At 42.4% G+C, this 18,708-nt stretch overlaps 1 protein-coding gene across 1 annotated transcript; it reads left to right on the top strand.

The window, feature by feature from the left end:
• Nucleotides 1-4,377: 4,377 nt before the first annotated feature.
• CBLN2 (cerebellin 2 precursor) lies at nucleotides 4,378-11,224 on the top strand. The gene is made up of 4 exons (XM_084621997.1): nucleotides 4,378-5,012; nucleotides 6,053-6,565; nucleotides 9,173-9,292; nucleotides 9,601-11,224. Exons 2-4 carry the CDS (start codon nucleotides 6,200-6,202, stop codon nucleotides 9,796-9,798), a joined length of 684 nt encoding a protein of 227 aa, XP_084478123.1. The 5' UTR covers nucleotides 4,378-5,012; nucleotides 6,053-6,199; the 3' UTR covers nucleotides 9,799-11,224.
• Nucleotides 11,225-18,708: the final 7,484 nt, after the last annotated feature.

The following is an 18,708-nucleotide window of genomic DNA, read 5'->3' as shown; positions in this document are numbered from 1 at the left end:
AAATTATGGGAGGGAGGCATCACACAGTAGACCTTCAGATTCACAAAGTTAGAGCTTTGTAACCATCAAACCACAAATTGTTGACATCGCATGTCAAAATATCGAGTTAGTATTCTTAAATCAAACACTAATAAGTTCTCACGCAGCATTTTTTTTTATATTGCCTATCTGTAAATTTCTATGATCAACCATGGAAATATTTTTTCATCAGTTTGTGTGTGTACAGAGAAGTTGACCTTTGCTGATATTTACCAATAAAAATATAATCCTTCCTATAATCCTTCCAAGCCTAACTAAAGGCAATTGTCCTGTTGAGGGCCTCTGTAACAGTTTCACTACCCTGCAATGAGCTCATATATACATAAGAAAGTTGGTCTTATTCAAGTACTTGTGAAGGTTAAGAGTCAAGACTATATATAATGTTGATATCAAGGAATTCTGATGTTGTAACAGTAACCAAAAATGCCATTAAAATAGGTCATCAGGTGCCTGAGATGTTTACATAGCCTTATCATAGTTTTCCACTCTTGTTTTCTTTAAAGAAGGGTCCAAATGATGACCTCAGATTCATTAATTCACAATTGTATGGTGTATTTTTATTAATTACTTCCATTTAGGAGAGCATTCGAGACTTTTTGGATTAAAAAACACTTTCAAGCTTCAAAACTGACCACCATCTTGGATTTGTATTGCAATTCAAAAAGAAGTCTCCCGATGAAGATTTTTAAAAAGGTTTCTTTTGATCAGTAAAAATCTTTCTTAGGCATTTTTTTTTAAATGATCAAGTGTGATTTTTTCCATGTGAAGACAAACCTTGAAATGATTTCATAAATGGGCATAACTTCTCAAGGAGGAAGTTTAATTTTAACTTCAGGTTTGAAGCTTCAGAAATAGCCATGATGATGTCCTCCACCTCAGAAGGAAATACAACATGCAAAGACTGCTGTGTAGGGCACTGGGAGTCAGGAAGCTAAATAAAGTGAGTGTTTTCTAACAGTAATTTATCTGGAAAAAATGTTTATTTACATGTTGAAAAAAATATAGATATTACTTTTATCAGGGAACTACATATTTGCTTCTTATAAATATATACCTTTCCTATTATGAACTACCATAGATACGATGCAGGCTGTTTATCCTACCTGGCAGTGATTTTGTTTTGTTTCTTTGCTGTAACTACTAACCTCCCCTGATGGATAGATATTGCCATTCTTAGGCTTGAGCCTGGTATCTTTTACTTACAGGAATAGCCTTTGTGAAGTTAATGGCTATTCACCTGTAAAGTGTTGGGGTGGGGGAGGAGATTTAAGTGCGGCTCAGGGAAGATGAATTTCTCTTTAGAGATAATAGTGACATCACCATGCTTCCTTTATAAATACCAACAGATTGGATTTCAGTGTTGTGCTTCTAAAGAGAAAGGGGTCAATTCTGATGTTAGTGTAACTCCTTTTGCTCCTGAATTACACCAGTGTGACCAGATTCAGGCTTGAATGCCCCTCAAAAGTCTATGTAATTAAGTTTCTGTATGTAGCAATCTAACAATTAGCCAGTTTAACAAAGAATATGACAGTCTTCCACACCATGGACAATCAGAAAAGTGTTTCTGTGTCCTTGCCAAAAGCTTCTTCCCGAGTTTGGGGAGAGAGATTCACCTGAAAGGGACTTTTTTTTAAAAAAATATTTTCCTGTGGTTGCTGTGTCTGTCCCACTCTGTAACACCAAAACTTTACATTAAAATTACTAAAATAATTTCAAAAAATTATATTTTCTGTTGGCAGATAGTGGCACATTTTGTTATGAGTTAATGCAAGGGAAACACTTTAGAGTTATTGATCAAGAACTCTTACAACTTGAAGATTGTATGATTCAGCAGATAAGGTGAGAAGCCTTTTACCTTTAGATCACTGGTTTAAATCTGACCCAGGTTGGTACTGACTTAAAAAAAATGACCCCAAAGAAATGAGCTGGTGGTCTCAGTTCAATTTCTAATAGACCTCATAAAAACCACCACCACATCCGGAACTGACTGCTTTGCTGGAACTCTTAGCAGAACGGCCAATGAGTTAAGAGCAGGTATTAACTCTGTTCTCCTTAAAGGGGCCCTCCAGACCAGGGAAGAGACATGTTGACAGAAAAGGTGTGAGGGAATTTACACGGCTGCTGTCAGTACTCTACCTGTTCTGTGCATAGGAAGAGGGCTTGTGTTTCTAGGCTTGTCAATTTGGCACCTTTCATGAGCAACAAATTAACAAAGGGGGGGGGGGGGAGGGCTGGGCTGAGAGTCCTAAAATTAAATGTATCTGTTTTATTTTGTATTTATTTATTTTAAAGAACATTTTCTGCAGTCACCCCATAATTCAGTTAACTACATTTACTTGTTATATTTACATTTCATTTCAAAATTTAAAAGTTCAGCATTACCACCTAAAAAGAAAGAAATTGGAAAAGTGCTAATGTCAGCCATTGATCTCCATGCTGACTGCATGTTCATCTGTGTCAAGATAACATTGTGGTATTGGGAGCCCTGTTTCCTAATGATTACCTCCATAATTATATAATTAAATATCTGGCCCAAAAGAAAACATGGTTTTATTCTCCTATTCTTCATTCACTTTGATGCTGGGAGAGCGTCTACTGGTGATGTTATAACTAGAGATGGTTAATGGTACTAACCTGCTTTGTAAAACATTTTGAAATCTGCTGATTAAATGTGCTATGTAAGAGCTAGGTATTATTATTAACTATTTTAAAAATGAGGGAATTCAGCTAGAAATCACAGGGCCCACACAAGGACAGCTACAGTGGAAAAAAGAGGGCATCAGGAGTCTCTGGCCCTTATGCCCACATGCCATGGATGGCTGCAGGAGTGTGTGTGTGTGTGGGGGGGGGGGAGCTGCAAGGACAGTGATGCGGAGCTGATCCTCAATTTAGGATGTAATCAACATAGATTGTGAAGTCCTTGGAACAGAGATTGTCTTTTGGTTCTGTGTTTGTACAGTGTACAAGGAAGTTCTGGTCTATGAGGGGCCTGAGGCACTATCACTATATACATACTAGCTGCCCGCCAGAACTAGGCCAACATGTGGTGAGTAGGGGTGATTTAGGAGGGCATCCCTGTAAGAATTTCAGTGGCCTGGCCCTTCCCACACTCTCCTACAACATTGGATAATTCTTTAAGGCCACAATCTGGCCCTTGCTTTGGGTTTCTGATATTTGCTAATGCTGTATATTTTCAGCTTCCTAGTTTCATTGCCACCACCCACAAGAGGATGACTATCCAATAACATAATTTTATGCTGCATCTGAAATTAAATGTTCCTTTGTAATAACAATCTATATGTTTGGAATTCCTGGCACATTACTTAGCTGTGATTTTTAGGGCACAGTTAATTTCTGGAAGCAAAACATCACATAGACACCCATAAAAGCTCCCTACATGTGGTTAAACCAGAACATTGAAGCTGAATACTTACTTCCCATTCATTTCTCAGAAAATTTTGCCATTGATATATAACTGTAAATTTTGTCCTACTAGGGAGCATTAGACAGTTAGCAGTTATTAATTAGTGACTTATGTAAAGTTTTCTGATATTTATTTTCCTATGCTGAAATCTAAGTAGTGGGATCTTAAAAAAATGTCAAAAAAATACGATTTTTTTCAAAGTATTTTTAAATGCTGCTTTGGCAAGAGGGCTCATCTTTAAAGCTTTCCTTTGCTCTGCCTATTTTCAGCAATAACCACTTAGCAGCAGCACTGAGATGCGCGAATATTTTGCAGCCAGTAATCACTGATGCTAACTTTGACTGTAACACACATCACCATGGCAGTTTTCAGAGTAACAGCCCTGTTAGTCTGTATCCGCAAAGAGAAAGGAGGACTTGTGGCACCTTAGAGACTAACAAATTTATTTGCGCATAAGCTTTTGTGAGCTACAGCTCACTTCATTGGATGCATTCAGTGAAAAATACAGTGGGGAGATTCTGGTGGCTTTGTAAAGCAGTAGGGCACTGCAAGCCTCCCAGATCGCACTGTGGGGAAAAGGGGAGGAGAAAACTTAGTTTAAGGGATAGAGCTCTGCCCTGTTTTTCTCTCCCCCCTCCCCCGGAATTCCCGAGCTGCTGCTGCTCTTTCTAAGGCAAAAGGCCCCCTCCTCTCCTGATACCCACAGGGACGCATCCCATCGCCAAAGCGACGCTAGGTGGCACTCTGCAACCGCGGTTGGCATGCGAGGCAGCCTATTTCCAGAGACAGCTGCACGGGGTGTGTGTGTGTGTGAGTGTCCCTGGGATGCCAGGGCGCAGGAATAAACGCTGCAATAAATGAGGAGCTAGTGCCTAAGCGAAGAGCGGGCTTTAAAGGGACAGAGACAGGAACCCGGGGGGCTCGCCCTCCTTTAGGCTGCGCCCAGGGCTGAAACTGAAGTGCTCTCTCCGCAGTGTGATTTGCACTAGGAATGGATTTCACGCTGGGGGTTGCCCCCGCATCTTGCAGTTACAACTGAACCGGGGCGCGGGCTCTAAAAGCAAATAAGGAATCGTCGGGACGCCCCTGTCTGTCTCTAGGGGCGCGCCTTTCCACGCGTGCAGCTGGTTTCTCCTGCGGGAGAGTTTCTCCCGTTTTGTGTTTTCCCCTCTGGGGGGTGGCTCTGGTGTAAACGCGGCTCGCTGCCGCTGCAGAGCGTTAGCCGCCCGCTCTGACCCTTGCCAGGACCCTCCAGCTAGGACGATCTACTCCGGGCAGGGCTGGGAGGTGTGAGCCTGCGAGGGTGGGGTGTCTTATCGGCGTGGTCTCCATCCCCTATGCCCGGCGTGTGAGGCAGTGACGGGTGTCAGTGTGCGTGTGAAAGAGGGAGGGAGGAAAGGGGGGGTTGCTGGCAATGGGCGGGAGAGAATGAGGCGAGCCCTGCTTCCTTTTCTTTCTGCCAGCACCATCTCAGCTCATTGTCTCTAAGCCATGCAACTTCGCGGACAGCTACCTAGCCAGTCCTACGCTCCCAGCATGGACCTACCAGGTAACCAACAACATCCCGACGCTAGCTGGTCCACTTAAAATAACGCCTCGACCATGGGGAGGAGGGGATGGGGTAGATTCTCGGGAGAGGGGGATACACCACTGCGATTTTAATTCGTGTGGAAGAGGGAGGGTAACTGAGATGCAACTTCTCCGAAAGAATCGAAATGCCATTTGGTTTCCTAGGCTGGGGGTGGGGGTGGGGGGTGGGGATTTCTTAGCCTTTCTTTCCCCTCCCGAGAGTCTAATGAACCGCTACATTTCAAACGGGCACCCTACCGATCACAGCTCAGCTGGCCTGTGGAATCGATTAAAAGTAGAAATTGGTGCCCTTGCCTAAAGTCTCCGTAATTCAGAAGAAAGTGTTTGCCGCAAACGGGGGTTTGGAAAGAGAGCTCAGCAACGTCGGGAATATACCAGCGCTTGGCTTCGCAGTAGGAAGGGGGTTTGTTTGATTGTATTGTTTATTAGTGCCTGTGAAATCCTGTGGCTAACACAAGCGAAGCAGCCGAAAGGGCGCAGGGCGCCTTGGCTGTGAAGCTCCTCGGGCTCCCGGCGCTTTGCGAGACCGGGGGGAGAACCTGCGGCGATCGCACCTTAGCGGCTGTGACACAAAGTCAGGCTGTGGGCGCTTCAGTGGTGGTTTAAACACCCGCCTTCCGCAAGGGGGATCAAAGGCGAGTTGGGGATCGGTCGACAGGGTTGAGCTGCCTTGATTTCGAGGGGAGTGAGCAAAAATAAATAAATACAACCACCGTGCGCTTTACCTTCCCATCTCAAACTGCGGTGGGACTACGGCAGCAGCCGCCTCCCGGGGGCTGGGGGGTGGGGGTGGGGGAGACATCTGGCCTGGCACTTAGGCATCTCCTGGACCTGTTGTGCCCACTTAGTGACACCCTGCAAGGGAGGGAGGTGGGCGCGCGCTCGCCGGGCGGTGCTGGGCTCGCCGGGCGGTGCTGGGCTCGCCGGGGGCTAGTGCTGTGTGCGCCTGTCCCTGTTCTCCCGGGAGCGGGGGCTGATTGCTCTCTTTGCCGTTGCCAGGCTGTGTGCCGCCCGCCCTGTGAGGACGCCTCATTGCCCTGCCCGGAGGAGGAGGACTCGGATCCTGTCCCCCAGCCAGCTGCCCCGGAGAGAGAACAGGGGAGGAAATAGGCGCAGCTCCCCCTCCCCCCCACCCCTTGCGCCCTGATGCCGGCGCCTAGCCGGAGCGGGAGCAGCTGCTGGCCCCTGCCGAAGATGCCGGGGCTGGGGCGGCGGGGGGCGCTGCCGGAGCCCGCGGGCTGCTGCTCCTGCCTGGCGGCGGCGCTGGCCCTGCTGCTGCTGCTGCCCGCCGGCTGCCCGGTGCGTGCGCAGAACGACACGGAGCCCATCGTGCTGGAGGGCAAGTGCCTGGTGGTTTGCGACTCCAGCCCCTCGGCGGACGGGGCCATCACCTCCTCCTTGGGGATCTCGGTGCGCTCGGGCAGCGCCAAGGTGGCCTTCTCGGCCACCCGGAGCACCAACCACGAGCCGTCGGAGATGAGCAACCGCACCATGACCATCTACTTCGACCAGGTCAGCCAGCTCCTGCTGTAGCCGGCCCCCTCCCCTGGGGCTGCTGCACCTCCACCCCGCCATCGCTAGCCGCCCAGACCCTCCCCACTTACTGCTCCCCCCCCCCCAACACACCCCTGCTGCGGTCCCCTCGCCTGCATCCCAGCCACTGCATGGAGTTTGCAGACAGCATCCCCCCGGCTGAGCAACTTCATCCTCCCGAGGAAGGGTTTGCATTTTCATTATTCCTGCTACATAATATAGGCTTCTGCTTCGCATTTCTATGGCGCCTCCCAGGCAAGGATCCCAAAGCTCCCAGCAAACCTTTTCTGATGGGAGATAAAGGGGGCGAGGGCGCGCACGTTCCAGACCTCAGGCCAGCCGGGCGTTCAAGGTAGCAACCCCCGTGCTCACGGCGAGTCAGGGAATCTGCCCATTCCGAGTGGATTTGGCAGAGTTACCGCGTCTCCCTTGGGTGAAGGGTGTTTCCTGTCCTGTGGTGTCAAAGTAGTCAAGCGATGCATAGCGAAGGAGTAGGATAATGTTGCAGGATTTATATACAGTGCAGAATGGCGGTACTGTCTCAGAAGGCACCCTGAGCTCATTCTGTTCCCATCGTATCTTTCCTGTGTGGCTCCCCCCTACCGTTTCGCAGGATTTCCCGATTTTTAATGCTGCCACGGGAATTGTTGCGTGTTCGGATTAACGAACGTGTTGAACATCTGCACCTTTATTTATTCTGTTGCATATGGATCTAGAACTCGTTAGTATCTTAAACAAACACACACACACACCCCCCCCGCAAAAAAAAAACCTCTCTCTCTCTAAATCTTAATCAGTTACAAGTTTAACTGAGGAGTCTCGACCATGCCCTTTGATATCAGAGAGAGATTTCTGTACGTCGTTGATTGTATATGTTTGGCTATCATCAGTTTGTTCCTGTAACTTCATCTCCATTTTTCCACAGTAATGAAACTATTTTCTTTTTCCTGGTGGTGTTCATTTTTTTCTTTAGTTCGTTAGGGCAAATGGTGGGGGTTAAGGTTTTGATTTTTTTTAGGGGTGTTGCTTTTTAATTTTATCCATAATTTCAGTTCAGGGGGGAAAAAGGCAAAACAAGGATTGCAGCCTGTAAATCTAATAGTCTGATAGAAAATACTGAAAAGGGAGAGAACTGATGTTTGATATGCCTACTGGCTAGACCCTTCTTCCCTCTCCCCTTCATCGTCTCAACCCCTCAAATATAAAACACTCCCGACTGGGATCACCAATCATCGTAGCAGTAGGTTGAGAAATAAAGGGAAATGGGAAGAAAGGAAGGAAGGGCTTAATAGGATTCTGACTTGTTTTTTCCCGTCTTTCCTCCTTTTAATGACTCTCTTATCTTAACAAGCACAGGGAATGGTAATCCATAGAATATTGAGAGATTGGATAGAGCCAGGGTGGGGATGAAAAACAGGAAAGACATTCGGAAACCCCTTTTGAAACATTCAGCCAGGTTCACAGTTGTGTTTTGCTTTGAGTTGTCTAATCTGCCTGGGTTTTATTGTTTTTTTAAACAGCTTTTCTCAACTGAATTTGGAAAGACTGAAATTTACTACTTGCCTAGTATTAGATAATGAAACATAGGCACATTCACTATACAGTGTGGGTTTTATCCGTGCCCAGTTAAAACACCCAAACAGTTTGTAGGTAGATTTCCGAGAGAGGAGATTGGGCAGAAGAATTGGGGGCCTGATCTTGATCCTATTGACTTCAATGCAAGTTTCATAATTAACTTTAGTGGAAGCAGGAGTGGGCCTCTCTTGCAATGACTGTGTAGATGTTGGTATTTTGTGAATGTGATTTCCTCTTAATTGTAAGTATGGCAAATTGGGAGCATTGGGGGGGGGGGGGAATGGGGATGGATGGACAGTAACAAACCCCGAACAGTTTCTTCCCATAAATTCTCTCCTGCCCCTTTCCACTTGGTAAAATGGTTTGGCTGATTAACTTGGCGTAGAAGGTCACCTTACCTCATTCTAATTGTAGGAGTGCACTCCCTTGCAACAGTCTTCACTATTCCTTATGCCAGGTTCTGAGGCAGCCAGAGCTTCTTCCTGTGGATATAATGCATCCCACTTATTTATTCAAGTCAGTTATAATTGGTACCAACCCTCCAGAGGAAGAGAAAGAGAGGAGTGAATTGGCAGAAATGATATATAATTCCTCCATCCCTCCACTCAGCTGCAACATGTTCAAGTCCCATTTTGTTATGTATTTGTTTAACAGGTTAAACTTAGGGAATAATTAGTTCCAAAAGTGCCATATAAAAATCCATTGCACATTTACTTGACTGTTACTATTCCCTTCTCTGTCTGTCAGTTATAATATGCCTTCCCCTCCTTTACTTTACTGAGGGTGTGGTGTTTTCACTCAGTTTAACAGGGTCTGGGTTCATCACTATGTTAATAAATCACTTTATGAACTACAATACTTTTTAAATGCCTTGGAAATTGACTCCTTCCCCCTGCAGTATGGTTTAATTGTATTGCAATTACCATTTCCAATAGGCTTTATATAGGTCATGGAGCTGATGCAGATTTTTTTGGCACTTAATTGATTTGTTTTTGTTTGTTTGCTTTCCAGGTATTAGTTAATATTGGCAACCATTTTGATCTTGCTTCCAGTATATTTGTAGCACCAAGAAAAGGGATTTATAGTTTCAGTTTCCACGTGGTCAAGGTCTATAACAGACAAACTATCCAGGTGGGTAGTAATTTAAACACTCCATAGAAGATTCTTCATTCCTGTACTCTCTTTGCTTTAAAATTTGGACCTATAAACACTAGTTAGTATGTAAAAAAACACAATCAGTGAAGAATTTATACATTTACTGTTTATTAAAGTGAACATTTTGTCTGCTGTATAAAATGATGGAATGAAATAAGAATAATCATTGATTACTTTTTGATTAACTCAAACCTGTTGCTTTTGAGTGTGAAAGGTTAATGAAGTGCATAAACAAAAATTACTTAATATTGAGAAAACTCAGATTTTGTCTCTTTGCATTTTAGGTAAGTTTAATGCAAAACGGCTACCCAGTGATTTCAGCTTTTGCAGGGGATCAAGACGTCACCAGAGAAGCAGCCAGCAATGGAGTCTTGCTCCACATGGAGAGAGAAGACAAAGTGCATCTCAAACTGGAAAGGGGTAACCTCATGGGAGGGTGGAAATACTCAACCTTTTCTGGCTTCTTAGTCTTTCCACTATAAAGAAAGACCAAATAGGAGCCAAATTCTTGAGCTAGAACAAGGATTGAGTCTTTAATGACACCCTGAACTTGGCAGAACATGATGATATTTCCAACCACGCAGTCAGACTGTCATGGTAGAAGAATGATAACCTTCTAAACTCCAATATTTGCTTTGAATATTGACAATTCCTCGGGAAACCTGCGCCTCTAATTAGTTTTAGACGACAGTGATCTTTAGGAGAAATGAAATTATCGACCTGAGCAATTTGTACCTGTGATTGTAAAGTCAATTTTGGATTTTATTGTTGGGATCATTGACTTTTTTTCTTTCTTTCTGTTGTTGTTGTTGTCCTGATGAGACAAGTAACTCGGACCACACAATCACTTGTCAAAGGCTCACTCCAGAGCCAGAAGAATCCACCACCTGATGAAGTGTTCTTTCAATGATTTTTTTCTTTGTGTTGTATAGCCTTAAGAAAAAAAAAGAAAAAGAAAAAATGGCTTCAGTCTCAGTCCTGCATTTTCTGGGGGAGGGGGAATTCTGGACATTATTGTGTCAAGAAGTGCTTTATCCAGTGAAGCAAAATTTGCACGATTGGAACCTATTTTGTTTTGTGTTGTTCATATTTTTCATCAACAACTTATTTTTGTTTTCTGATTTTTTGTGCTAAAAATTGTAAGCTAGATTGATCGATAAGACAAAACAAAGCACATATATACTTTGTAGCTTCAAGTAAAACTAACCAATGAACAATTCTATCTGCACTTTTCAAATGATCTTTACAGATGCATTTAGAGAGGGAGCTATGTGATCCTTGAGTTATAACCTCAAATCCATAAAGAAACTGACATTTCTGAATTATCCTGACATTTCTAGAAGCAACAGTAGGGGCTTTGAATATCTTATCTGACCACACCCTAAAATATATTATTTCTTTGCATTACTGAGTGTATTTTGGTGCTTTTATCTGATACATATTTATTATATGTGTTCATTAATGCTTGAGTACAGTTTGTGGGAGCACAAAAGATGACAGACCAAACTCCTTCCTCTCCAAGTTAAATAAAATAAGATCCCTGTTTTCCCCCACTAGGATCAAGTATATCACCAGTTACCACTGGTATTTTTGACAGCATATGGGAATAGGATGTCAGAGGCCTGAGGCTGTGAAACTGGTTGAAGGTTTATATAGCAGCAGTGAATGCACCACACATTATACCATTTTTTTTATTTATTTATTGTCTGTATATGCTTCTCCTCTTAGCACATGGAGTCCAAAGAGATCTGGGTGCAGACTCCATCAGGTACAGTATGCCAGGAAAAGTCATTGATTCCAAATGATAAAAGACGAAACCTCAGGTTGAATTCAAATTCATCCTTTTCCCGTCAATGTAACCAAAATGCTGGCTAACTTAAGATTCAGAATAAATGGGTTTGATGTCCATCTTGCTTCTTCACTTCTATATATAAGGGTCAGAGTATTATATTGTGTACTTAGGAAATACTGCAGTTCTTGCTCATTTTGCTCATTGGAGGGATTTTATTTTATTTATCTTGCTATTAAGTCTGTAAGTAATTCAAGTATTTAATTTTTATATTTTGTCAGGTTCGCCCCCCACTGCAAACATAATGCAAAGACATTTGCAGCATGTTAATGGCAGACATAGTGCATTTCAAAATTATGATGGCCCTGTTGTTTTCATTGTAAATTTATCATTAAAGGACACTGCCCATTTAAAAAAAAATCATATTCTTTAAAAAACAAACCAACCTTACCTGTGTTTGCTCTAATACCTCAGATTATTAAAACTGAAATAACTTGAAAAAGCTACTGTATTTTCACCATCTATGCTGTTTGTTTACTTTCGGCACTTCACCTAGCTTGGCTAAGGAAAAAAAGACTGGTCAGTGTAGTTTTTGTTTTTAGTCAGTTACACTGCTGCAATTATTTGGTTACAAACTCTTCAGGGGAATGTTTAAATCAAGGGGAGAACTATTTCAATTAGAATAAAAAGAAATAATGAAAACAATTTTATAAAAATTAGATAGTGCAAACCCACTTGTTTCTTTTATCTAATTTTTGGGTATAAAAGACCTGACAGACTCCTTTGAACAAGCAGACACTAAAATGGGAGCAAGTTACTGAGCTTAGAGTTTCTAAGATATCCTCTCAGATTTGTTTCCAAATTCTGTTTACCATAATCAAGTGTACAGTCCCATTGACTTCAGTGTGGTTATTCATGTAAGTAGTGTGAGCATGATCAAGCCCTGAGTCTTGCCTCAGCCAAGAGATTCCAATTAAGAGGAGGACCCCTTCCCAAAACTAGAGATATTCTGGCAAGTTACTTAGGCCACTGTGAGTGCAGAATATGCAGTAGAAGCTCCTTTTTCCTTTCAAGTGCATCACATCTACCTTGTCCATTTATTTAAAAATAATGGATAGATCATGCTTTCAATCTGTCTCTGAGGTGGAGGAAGGGCTCTGGTTTATTATTCATTTCCCTATTGTTTCATTCCAAGTCTTGTGTCCTGGTACGAAGGGATGGAGTTAGGAAACCTATATAAAATGCTAAATTAAAGGCAAACTGAATAGCATGTTCTTATTCTGCACTAACTATACTGAGAACAGTTTTTCTCTTCCCAGAGAATTCTCTGTAATTGTTAGCTTTCTCCCCCCTCTGTTTCACTAAAAATAGTTTCTAAGTCTGTAGAGGGCCCAGTCTGGCTTTCATTGAAGTCATTGGGTGCATCAGTGGTAAAGGGAATATCTCAATATCTGTATCAGAGAGATGAGACAAACATTGTGGAACTCAACAAAAAAAATAAACTAAACTTGCTAAAGAGACCCTAATACAGTAGTCATGGACAGTAAATTTAATTTAATAGTGATTGATGAAAATAACTTTATTTCATATTGGATGCAATTTAAGGTTGGCCTAAATGACGTTGTAAATGTCATGTTGGTAAGCAGTGTGAGAGTTAGTAAGTGTAAACATACTCCTTAAGGGAGCAGAATAATGGGATCATAACAGGAATAGTGACCAACAGGAGTAATTAAGAAAGGTGAGACCAGGCAGGCCTCCTGCAGCTCTAGTAGAAAAGCTTTAGCTCCCTGTTTTTCTTCAGTGGTGCCCGTTGGACGGTGGAAACAGGAGCTGCATTAGGAAAAGAGAACTATTGTCACTGTACCTTGTTCAGTTCCTCTAGCACTGTGACAAGTACAAGCCGAGTCTGAACTTGGCCCTTCAACATGCTGTGTGCCCTCAACTTCTATTGAAAGCAGAGGGAGTAAAGAGTCTCTCAGAAGTGGTCAGCACCTTGCAGCATTGACCTGGTTATGCAGAAACCATCCTCCCAACCAACCAATCAAAAAAACACATCAAGGAAATGCTCATGAGTTACATTGTGTTTGTCTGTTTTATCTTTTCTGCCTTTAAACAGGAATATCCAGTTTCTATTGGAGAAGCTTCTATTTATACTTGACCAAATTGACAAAGTATATGATAGACTTAAAAAACTCAGCATCATTAATGAGCTAGTTATATCATTTTCATGGGTAAGGATTTGTCAGTGTAAAGTTTCTGAAAATAATATTTACTATAAATATGTTAAAAGTACAGTGCATGTCCATGGGAAATTTGCATTTCTAGGCAGTGGGACCACTTGCCAACCTAGCATAAAGTAGTGTGACTCCCCCATTGGCTCTAGTGTTGTATTTGGCCTAATACAATATCAGGGTTAGAAGGGACCTCAGGAGGTCATCTAGTCCAACCCCCTCCTCAAAGCAGGACCAACCCCCAATTTTTGCCCCACATCCCTAAATGGCCCCCTAAAGGATTGAACTCACAACCCTGGGTTTAGCAGGCCAATGCTCAAACCACTGAGCTATCCCTCCCACACCTAATTTTGATAGACCAGACTCTTACTTTGGTTATGCAGTTTCATGAATCAAAATGATTGAAATATTACTTTATGATCAGTGATTACCTGTTAAAAAGATAAGGGTACATTGTTATAACCTCTTGGGGTAAAGGTGAGTGAGGTAATATCTTTTATTGGACCAGCTTCTGTTGGTGAGAGAGACAAGTACATCACAACCACAATTATATACAGAAAGGCTGGTTGGACTTAACACAGCACTTAACATTTGATTTAATGTTTTTATAATCAAGGATCAGCAAAATGAAAGTCTGCTTTCTTAGCAAAATGAATAAATTATTTTCTGAATGAAAAGGCCAGTCTTGCTTTCCTTTCTCATAAGAGTAATTCTGTTGATATAAATGGGACTATTTGCTTGAATAAGGTGGGCAAGATTTGGCCTGAATTGGGGAAGTGTAGACTTTTGTCAGAGTCTGATTCTGCTTACTTTTAAAATAAGTGGCAATAATTCTCTTGACTTCAGTGGGAACCCTACCTGCTGCAATTTAAAAGTGTTACGGTATTGATCATAATCCTGCCAAAGCAACCCAAGTACTGGAGAAACTCCTTTAACTCATTGTGTTATAAATCCATCTTCAAAACAAGCACCTTTCTGGTTTTATACAACTTTATAAGCCATATAGCTGCTTTTTTTTCCCTGTTAGCCCTTATTGGTGCCACCCAAAATGAAGCTGTTATGTTTATATCATGCTTTGCTGAACTTTACCATGAAAATATGTGGCATATGTGGAGTTCACATAACATTTCATACTTCTCCCCCTGACAAAATAAATCAAATTAATTCAATGAATTCCAAGCACTCTTCAGTAGTAAAATAATAAAGATGACAGACTCATGTGTCTAAGTTAACCCTAAATGTATTCTCTTTCATTACGCTGATTTTCTTCTAATTTCAAATATGTAAGAAATAGTAATTGGCTCATAATTAATATTTACATTACATATTTTAATTTTCTAACAAATCTACATATCAAATGCTGCAGATAATGTAAATAGTAGCCTAGTGAGATACTGCAATATAATTCATATGAATTCCAAATACAATAAATAGAAAAATCTGCATCAATAGAAAGGTGGCAGAGTTAAGCACTAACAGAAAATGCCAAAATTAAGGTAGCAACCTTGATGACAGTGATTGCTGCCACTTCCACTATAATAATGATCAATGTAATCTTTAAATATGGATGTTCAAGAAGTTACACTGAAATATCTTGTGATGTGGTCTTTATTGAAAGGATCTCATTCAGTGTGCCTGTTACAACGACTTTGCAGAAATAGAACCTCTCCTGTATATAACTGTGATCACTACACTGGGCATAATGGAGTTGATTGTCATTATTGCTAATGGATCCTTTTGGGCTCTGTGTGTGTGTGTGTGTGTGTGTGTGTGTGTAAAGTATATTGAGAGAGAGAGAGAGAGAGAGAGAGAGAGAGACTGGTGGGGGGGGGGGAAGTTGTACAAATAGATAGCATTTGCTTATGTGTCTTGTCCTTCATTTCGCCTAAGCATTCACCTAAAAAGATGTTCTCCCATTTTAGCGATAGGTACTGTATATTAATGTCTATATCTGAAGGTACATGGAGAAATATCATTGCAAAGAATTTTATAAATGTAAGTTCAGAGAGCTGCCGCTATTTAGATAGCGTTTAAGATGAAGTGAAGCACAGAGTTAATAATAAAAGGCTCCTGTGGTTTCAAGAAGCTCCAGTTCTGTTAAAGCTGTTGTGATGTATGAACTCCTCTGTGCTGTGTAATGCATCCTGAGAAGTGCTGTAAAACACCAGACAGTGGAGCTATCACAAATTGGCAATTCTTTCTGTCCTTAATCGATTGGTGTTGGTTGGAAAGTAGGTGGTACACATCAATGTTAAAACTGTAAGGGAAAATTCATCCCTCTTGTTTAGCAGCTGCAATATTCCCCTGCTATCTTCCTTTTTTCCCCCTGTACATTTTCTACATAGCTATGCACCTTGAATGTCACATGTCCAAAACAAGACTATAGAATCCTATGTGCATTCATGGGGGACAGGACGAGAGGGATAACCCATTCTCTCACCCCTTCTCTCCCCATCCCCCTCCATACACACACTCTTGATTTTTATCTTCACGAGGAAAAGGGTCAACAATGCAACATTAATTTCTAAGCACATGCGTTAAGTATAGGATTTGGTGCATGACAAGCTATATGAGAGAGAATCTTTCTACTCCCTAGCAAATTATTTATTCTTAAGTGCAGAGCTTTATTAGATTTTTTGGCAGGTTTTTTTTTAGGGTGATTTCTAACACATCTGCCTGGGAACCGCCAGCAAGAAACGGCCAGCAAGAAACAGTTTCTCTGTCCCTTCTCCTCTAATCTGACCTTGCTGGAGATTCTTGTGTTATCATTGATCATCATAATCTTGCTGTACCCTTTATCTTGACTACTTAGTAAATAAATAATAACTGTACCCTTTATCTTGACTATCTAGTAAATATGAGCTTCCATAATAACTTTATTTTGATATAAAAACATAGATTTTCCTTCTTCGTTCGAAAGGTTTCCTCTACTTCCTAGCTCTGTAACACAGCATTAAATTAACATCATTCTCTTACTAAGAACTTCTCATCACTGAGACCTGTTGCCTCTCACTGTATCATTTGGAGGGAAATTCCTAATTTTGAATTCATTTTAAGGCAGGCTTTATAAAATATCTTATTCTTGTGATGGGGCATTTTTCATAATGTTTTCCAGTGAAACATTTTTTGAAATCTTGTCCATTCAAATGATCATAGCTCCAGAGTCCTATCCATTAGATACATGAGCCTGCAGTTCTGCACCCAAAGCACCCATTGAACTGAGCCCTAACTGGTTAATAAGGAACAGAAAACAAAGGCAATTAAAATAGAATGTACATTGTCAAGGTTCCTCCCCCACTCTGAACTCTAGGGTACAGATGTGGGGACCTGCATGAAAAACCTCCTAAACTTATCTTTACCAGCTTAGGTCAAAACTTCCCCAAGGTACAAAATATTACACCCGTTGTCCTTGGACTGGCCACTACCACCACCAAACTAATACTGGTTACTGGGGAAGAGCTGTTTGGACGCGTCCTTCCCCCCAAAATACTTCCCAAAACCTTGCACCCCACTTCCTGGACAAGGTTTGGTAAAAAGCCTCACCAATTTGCCTAGGTGACTACAGACCCAGACCCTTGGATCTTAAGAACAATGAACAATCCTCCCAACACTTGCACCCCCCCTTTCCTGGGAAAGGTTGGATAAAAAGCCTCACCAATTTGCATAGGTGACCACAGACCCAAACCCTTGGATCTGAGAACAATGAAAAAGCATTCAGTGTTTTACAAGAAGACTTTTAATAAAAAATAGAAGTAAATAGAAATAAAGAAATCCCCCCTGTAAAATCAGGATGGTAGATATCTTACAGGGTAATTAGATTCAAAAACATAGAGAACCCCTCTAGGCAAAACCTTAAGTTACAAAAAAGATACACAGACAGAAATAGTTATTCTATTCAGCACAATTCTTTTCTCAGCCATTTAAAGAAATCATAATCTAACACATACCTAGCTAGATTACTTACTAAAAGTTCTAAGGCTCCATTCCTGGTCTATCCCTGGCAGAAACCAGCATACAGACAGACCCAGACCCTTTGTTTCTCTCCCTCCTCCCAGCTTTTGAAAGTATCTTGTCTCCTCATTGGTCATTTTGGTCAGGTGCCAGCGAGGTTACCTTTAGCTTCTTAACCCTTTACAGGTGAGAGGAGCTTTCCCCTGGCCAGGAGGGATTTCAAAGGGGTTTACCCTTCCCTTTATATTTATGACATACATGAATCAGTGAGTTCTGATAAATATTTTGATCCCGTTAAATCTATTTCCCAGAGGGGAGAGTTTTCATATTAGAGGTGACCCTACAGCCCTTGATCTTCTTAGTCCTTTTAAAACATCCTATGGCCAGAGGTACTAGAAAACTTTCTGCATTGTCATAGAACCTTTTCAGGTAATATAAACCTTGGAGTTCAAGTGTTAAGAGGCAGGAAAAGAAAAGGAGAATGCGAAAGACAGGTCTTTGAGCAGCTGCAGCTATGTATTCCATTTAGGTGTGCAAATGAAGCTGCAGAACTTTGCTTAGCAGTACCCGTTGGGGCCACGCTTGCACCCTGTGGCCCTAGCCTCTTCCCTGGCTATATAAAAGTGTCACCAACCCAACCCCTCTCAGTTCCTTCTTGCCACCTGCGGCTAGAGTTGTCGCTTGGCATGGGCAGCATGTGACTTCCACATTTGGGGAGACTGGGTGTGGGCACCAGAAGCCTCCTCCCCCAAGGCCTGCCCACGCTCCACCCCAGGCCCAGTCTGGGGTTCGGGGGAGGGGATGGAGAGGCACCCGTGGTGGGTGGGCGGCTCCGCAGGGAAAGAAGCGGAGTGGGGACAGGAAGAGAACCAGCACTGGTGGGGCCAAGGGGAAGAGGACGAGTGGGAGTAGGGCCTCAGGGCAGAGTGCAGGCGGGGCTACGGCCTTTGGGCAGCGGCACTCCAAAGACAGTGGGCTGGCACACTTCCAGAGAGATTTGCACCAAATCCTGTTTGGAGTGGCTTAGCCTCCCCTGGCCTCTTATACCCGCTGCCCATGGAGCTTGGTGTGGTGTTTTCACCTCACATTTTCACTCTGTTTTCGGAGTCCTTTTTTCCTTTTTGTTTTCCTCTATATAGTAGTTAGTTAGTAGTACCTTAGGTTTAGTTTAGTGTTAGAATAGTTGGCTGCCCTGTGTGATGTTCACACCAGGGTTCAAGCATTGTTCACTGTGTGGGGTGCCACCCCTAATAGTGATCCCCATATGCAGTGCTTGTTGTGTTTTGGTGAGTGACACATTCTGTAAGTAATTCAAGTAACTCAATCTGTAAGTAATTCAAGAAGAGGACTAAGCACCTTCTGCAGCAGGCCATGAGGCCTACTTCTGCACCAAAGCCCTCATCTGATGGCAATCACCTTTG

This window comes from Lepidochelys olivacea (genome assembly GCF_965140295.1).
Source record: "Lepidochelys olivacea isolate rLepOli2 genome assembly, chromosome: 2".
Classification (NCBI taxonomy): domain Eukaryota; kingdom Metazoa; phylum Chordata; order Testudines; family Cheloniidae; genus Lepidochelys; species Lepidochelys olivacea.
The sequence above is the reverse complement of the archived record's forward strand: the minus strand, read 5'-3'. Positions and strand labels throughout refer to the sequence as shown.

Excerpts from the sequence above, each read along its gene's own strand:
- CBLN2 (XM_084621997.1), top strand. The coding sequence starts at position 6,200 with ATGCCGGCGCCTAGCCGGAGCGGGAGCAGCTGCTGGCCCCTGCCGAAG. Across the intron at positions 6,566-9,172 it reads TGACCATCTACTTCGACCAG|GTATTAGTTAATATTGGCAA; the intron begins GTCAGCCAGCTC and ends TTTGCTTTCCAG. Across the intron at positions 9,293-9,600 it reads ATAACAGACAAACTATCCAG|GTAAGTTTAATGCAAAACGG; the intron begins GTGGGTAGTAAT and ends TTTGCATTTTAG.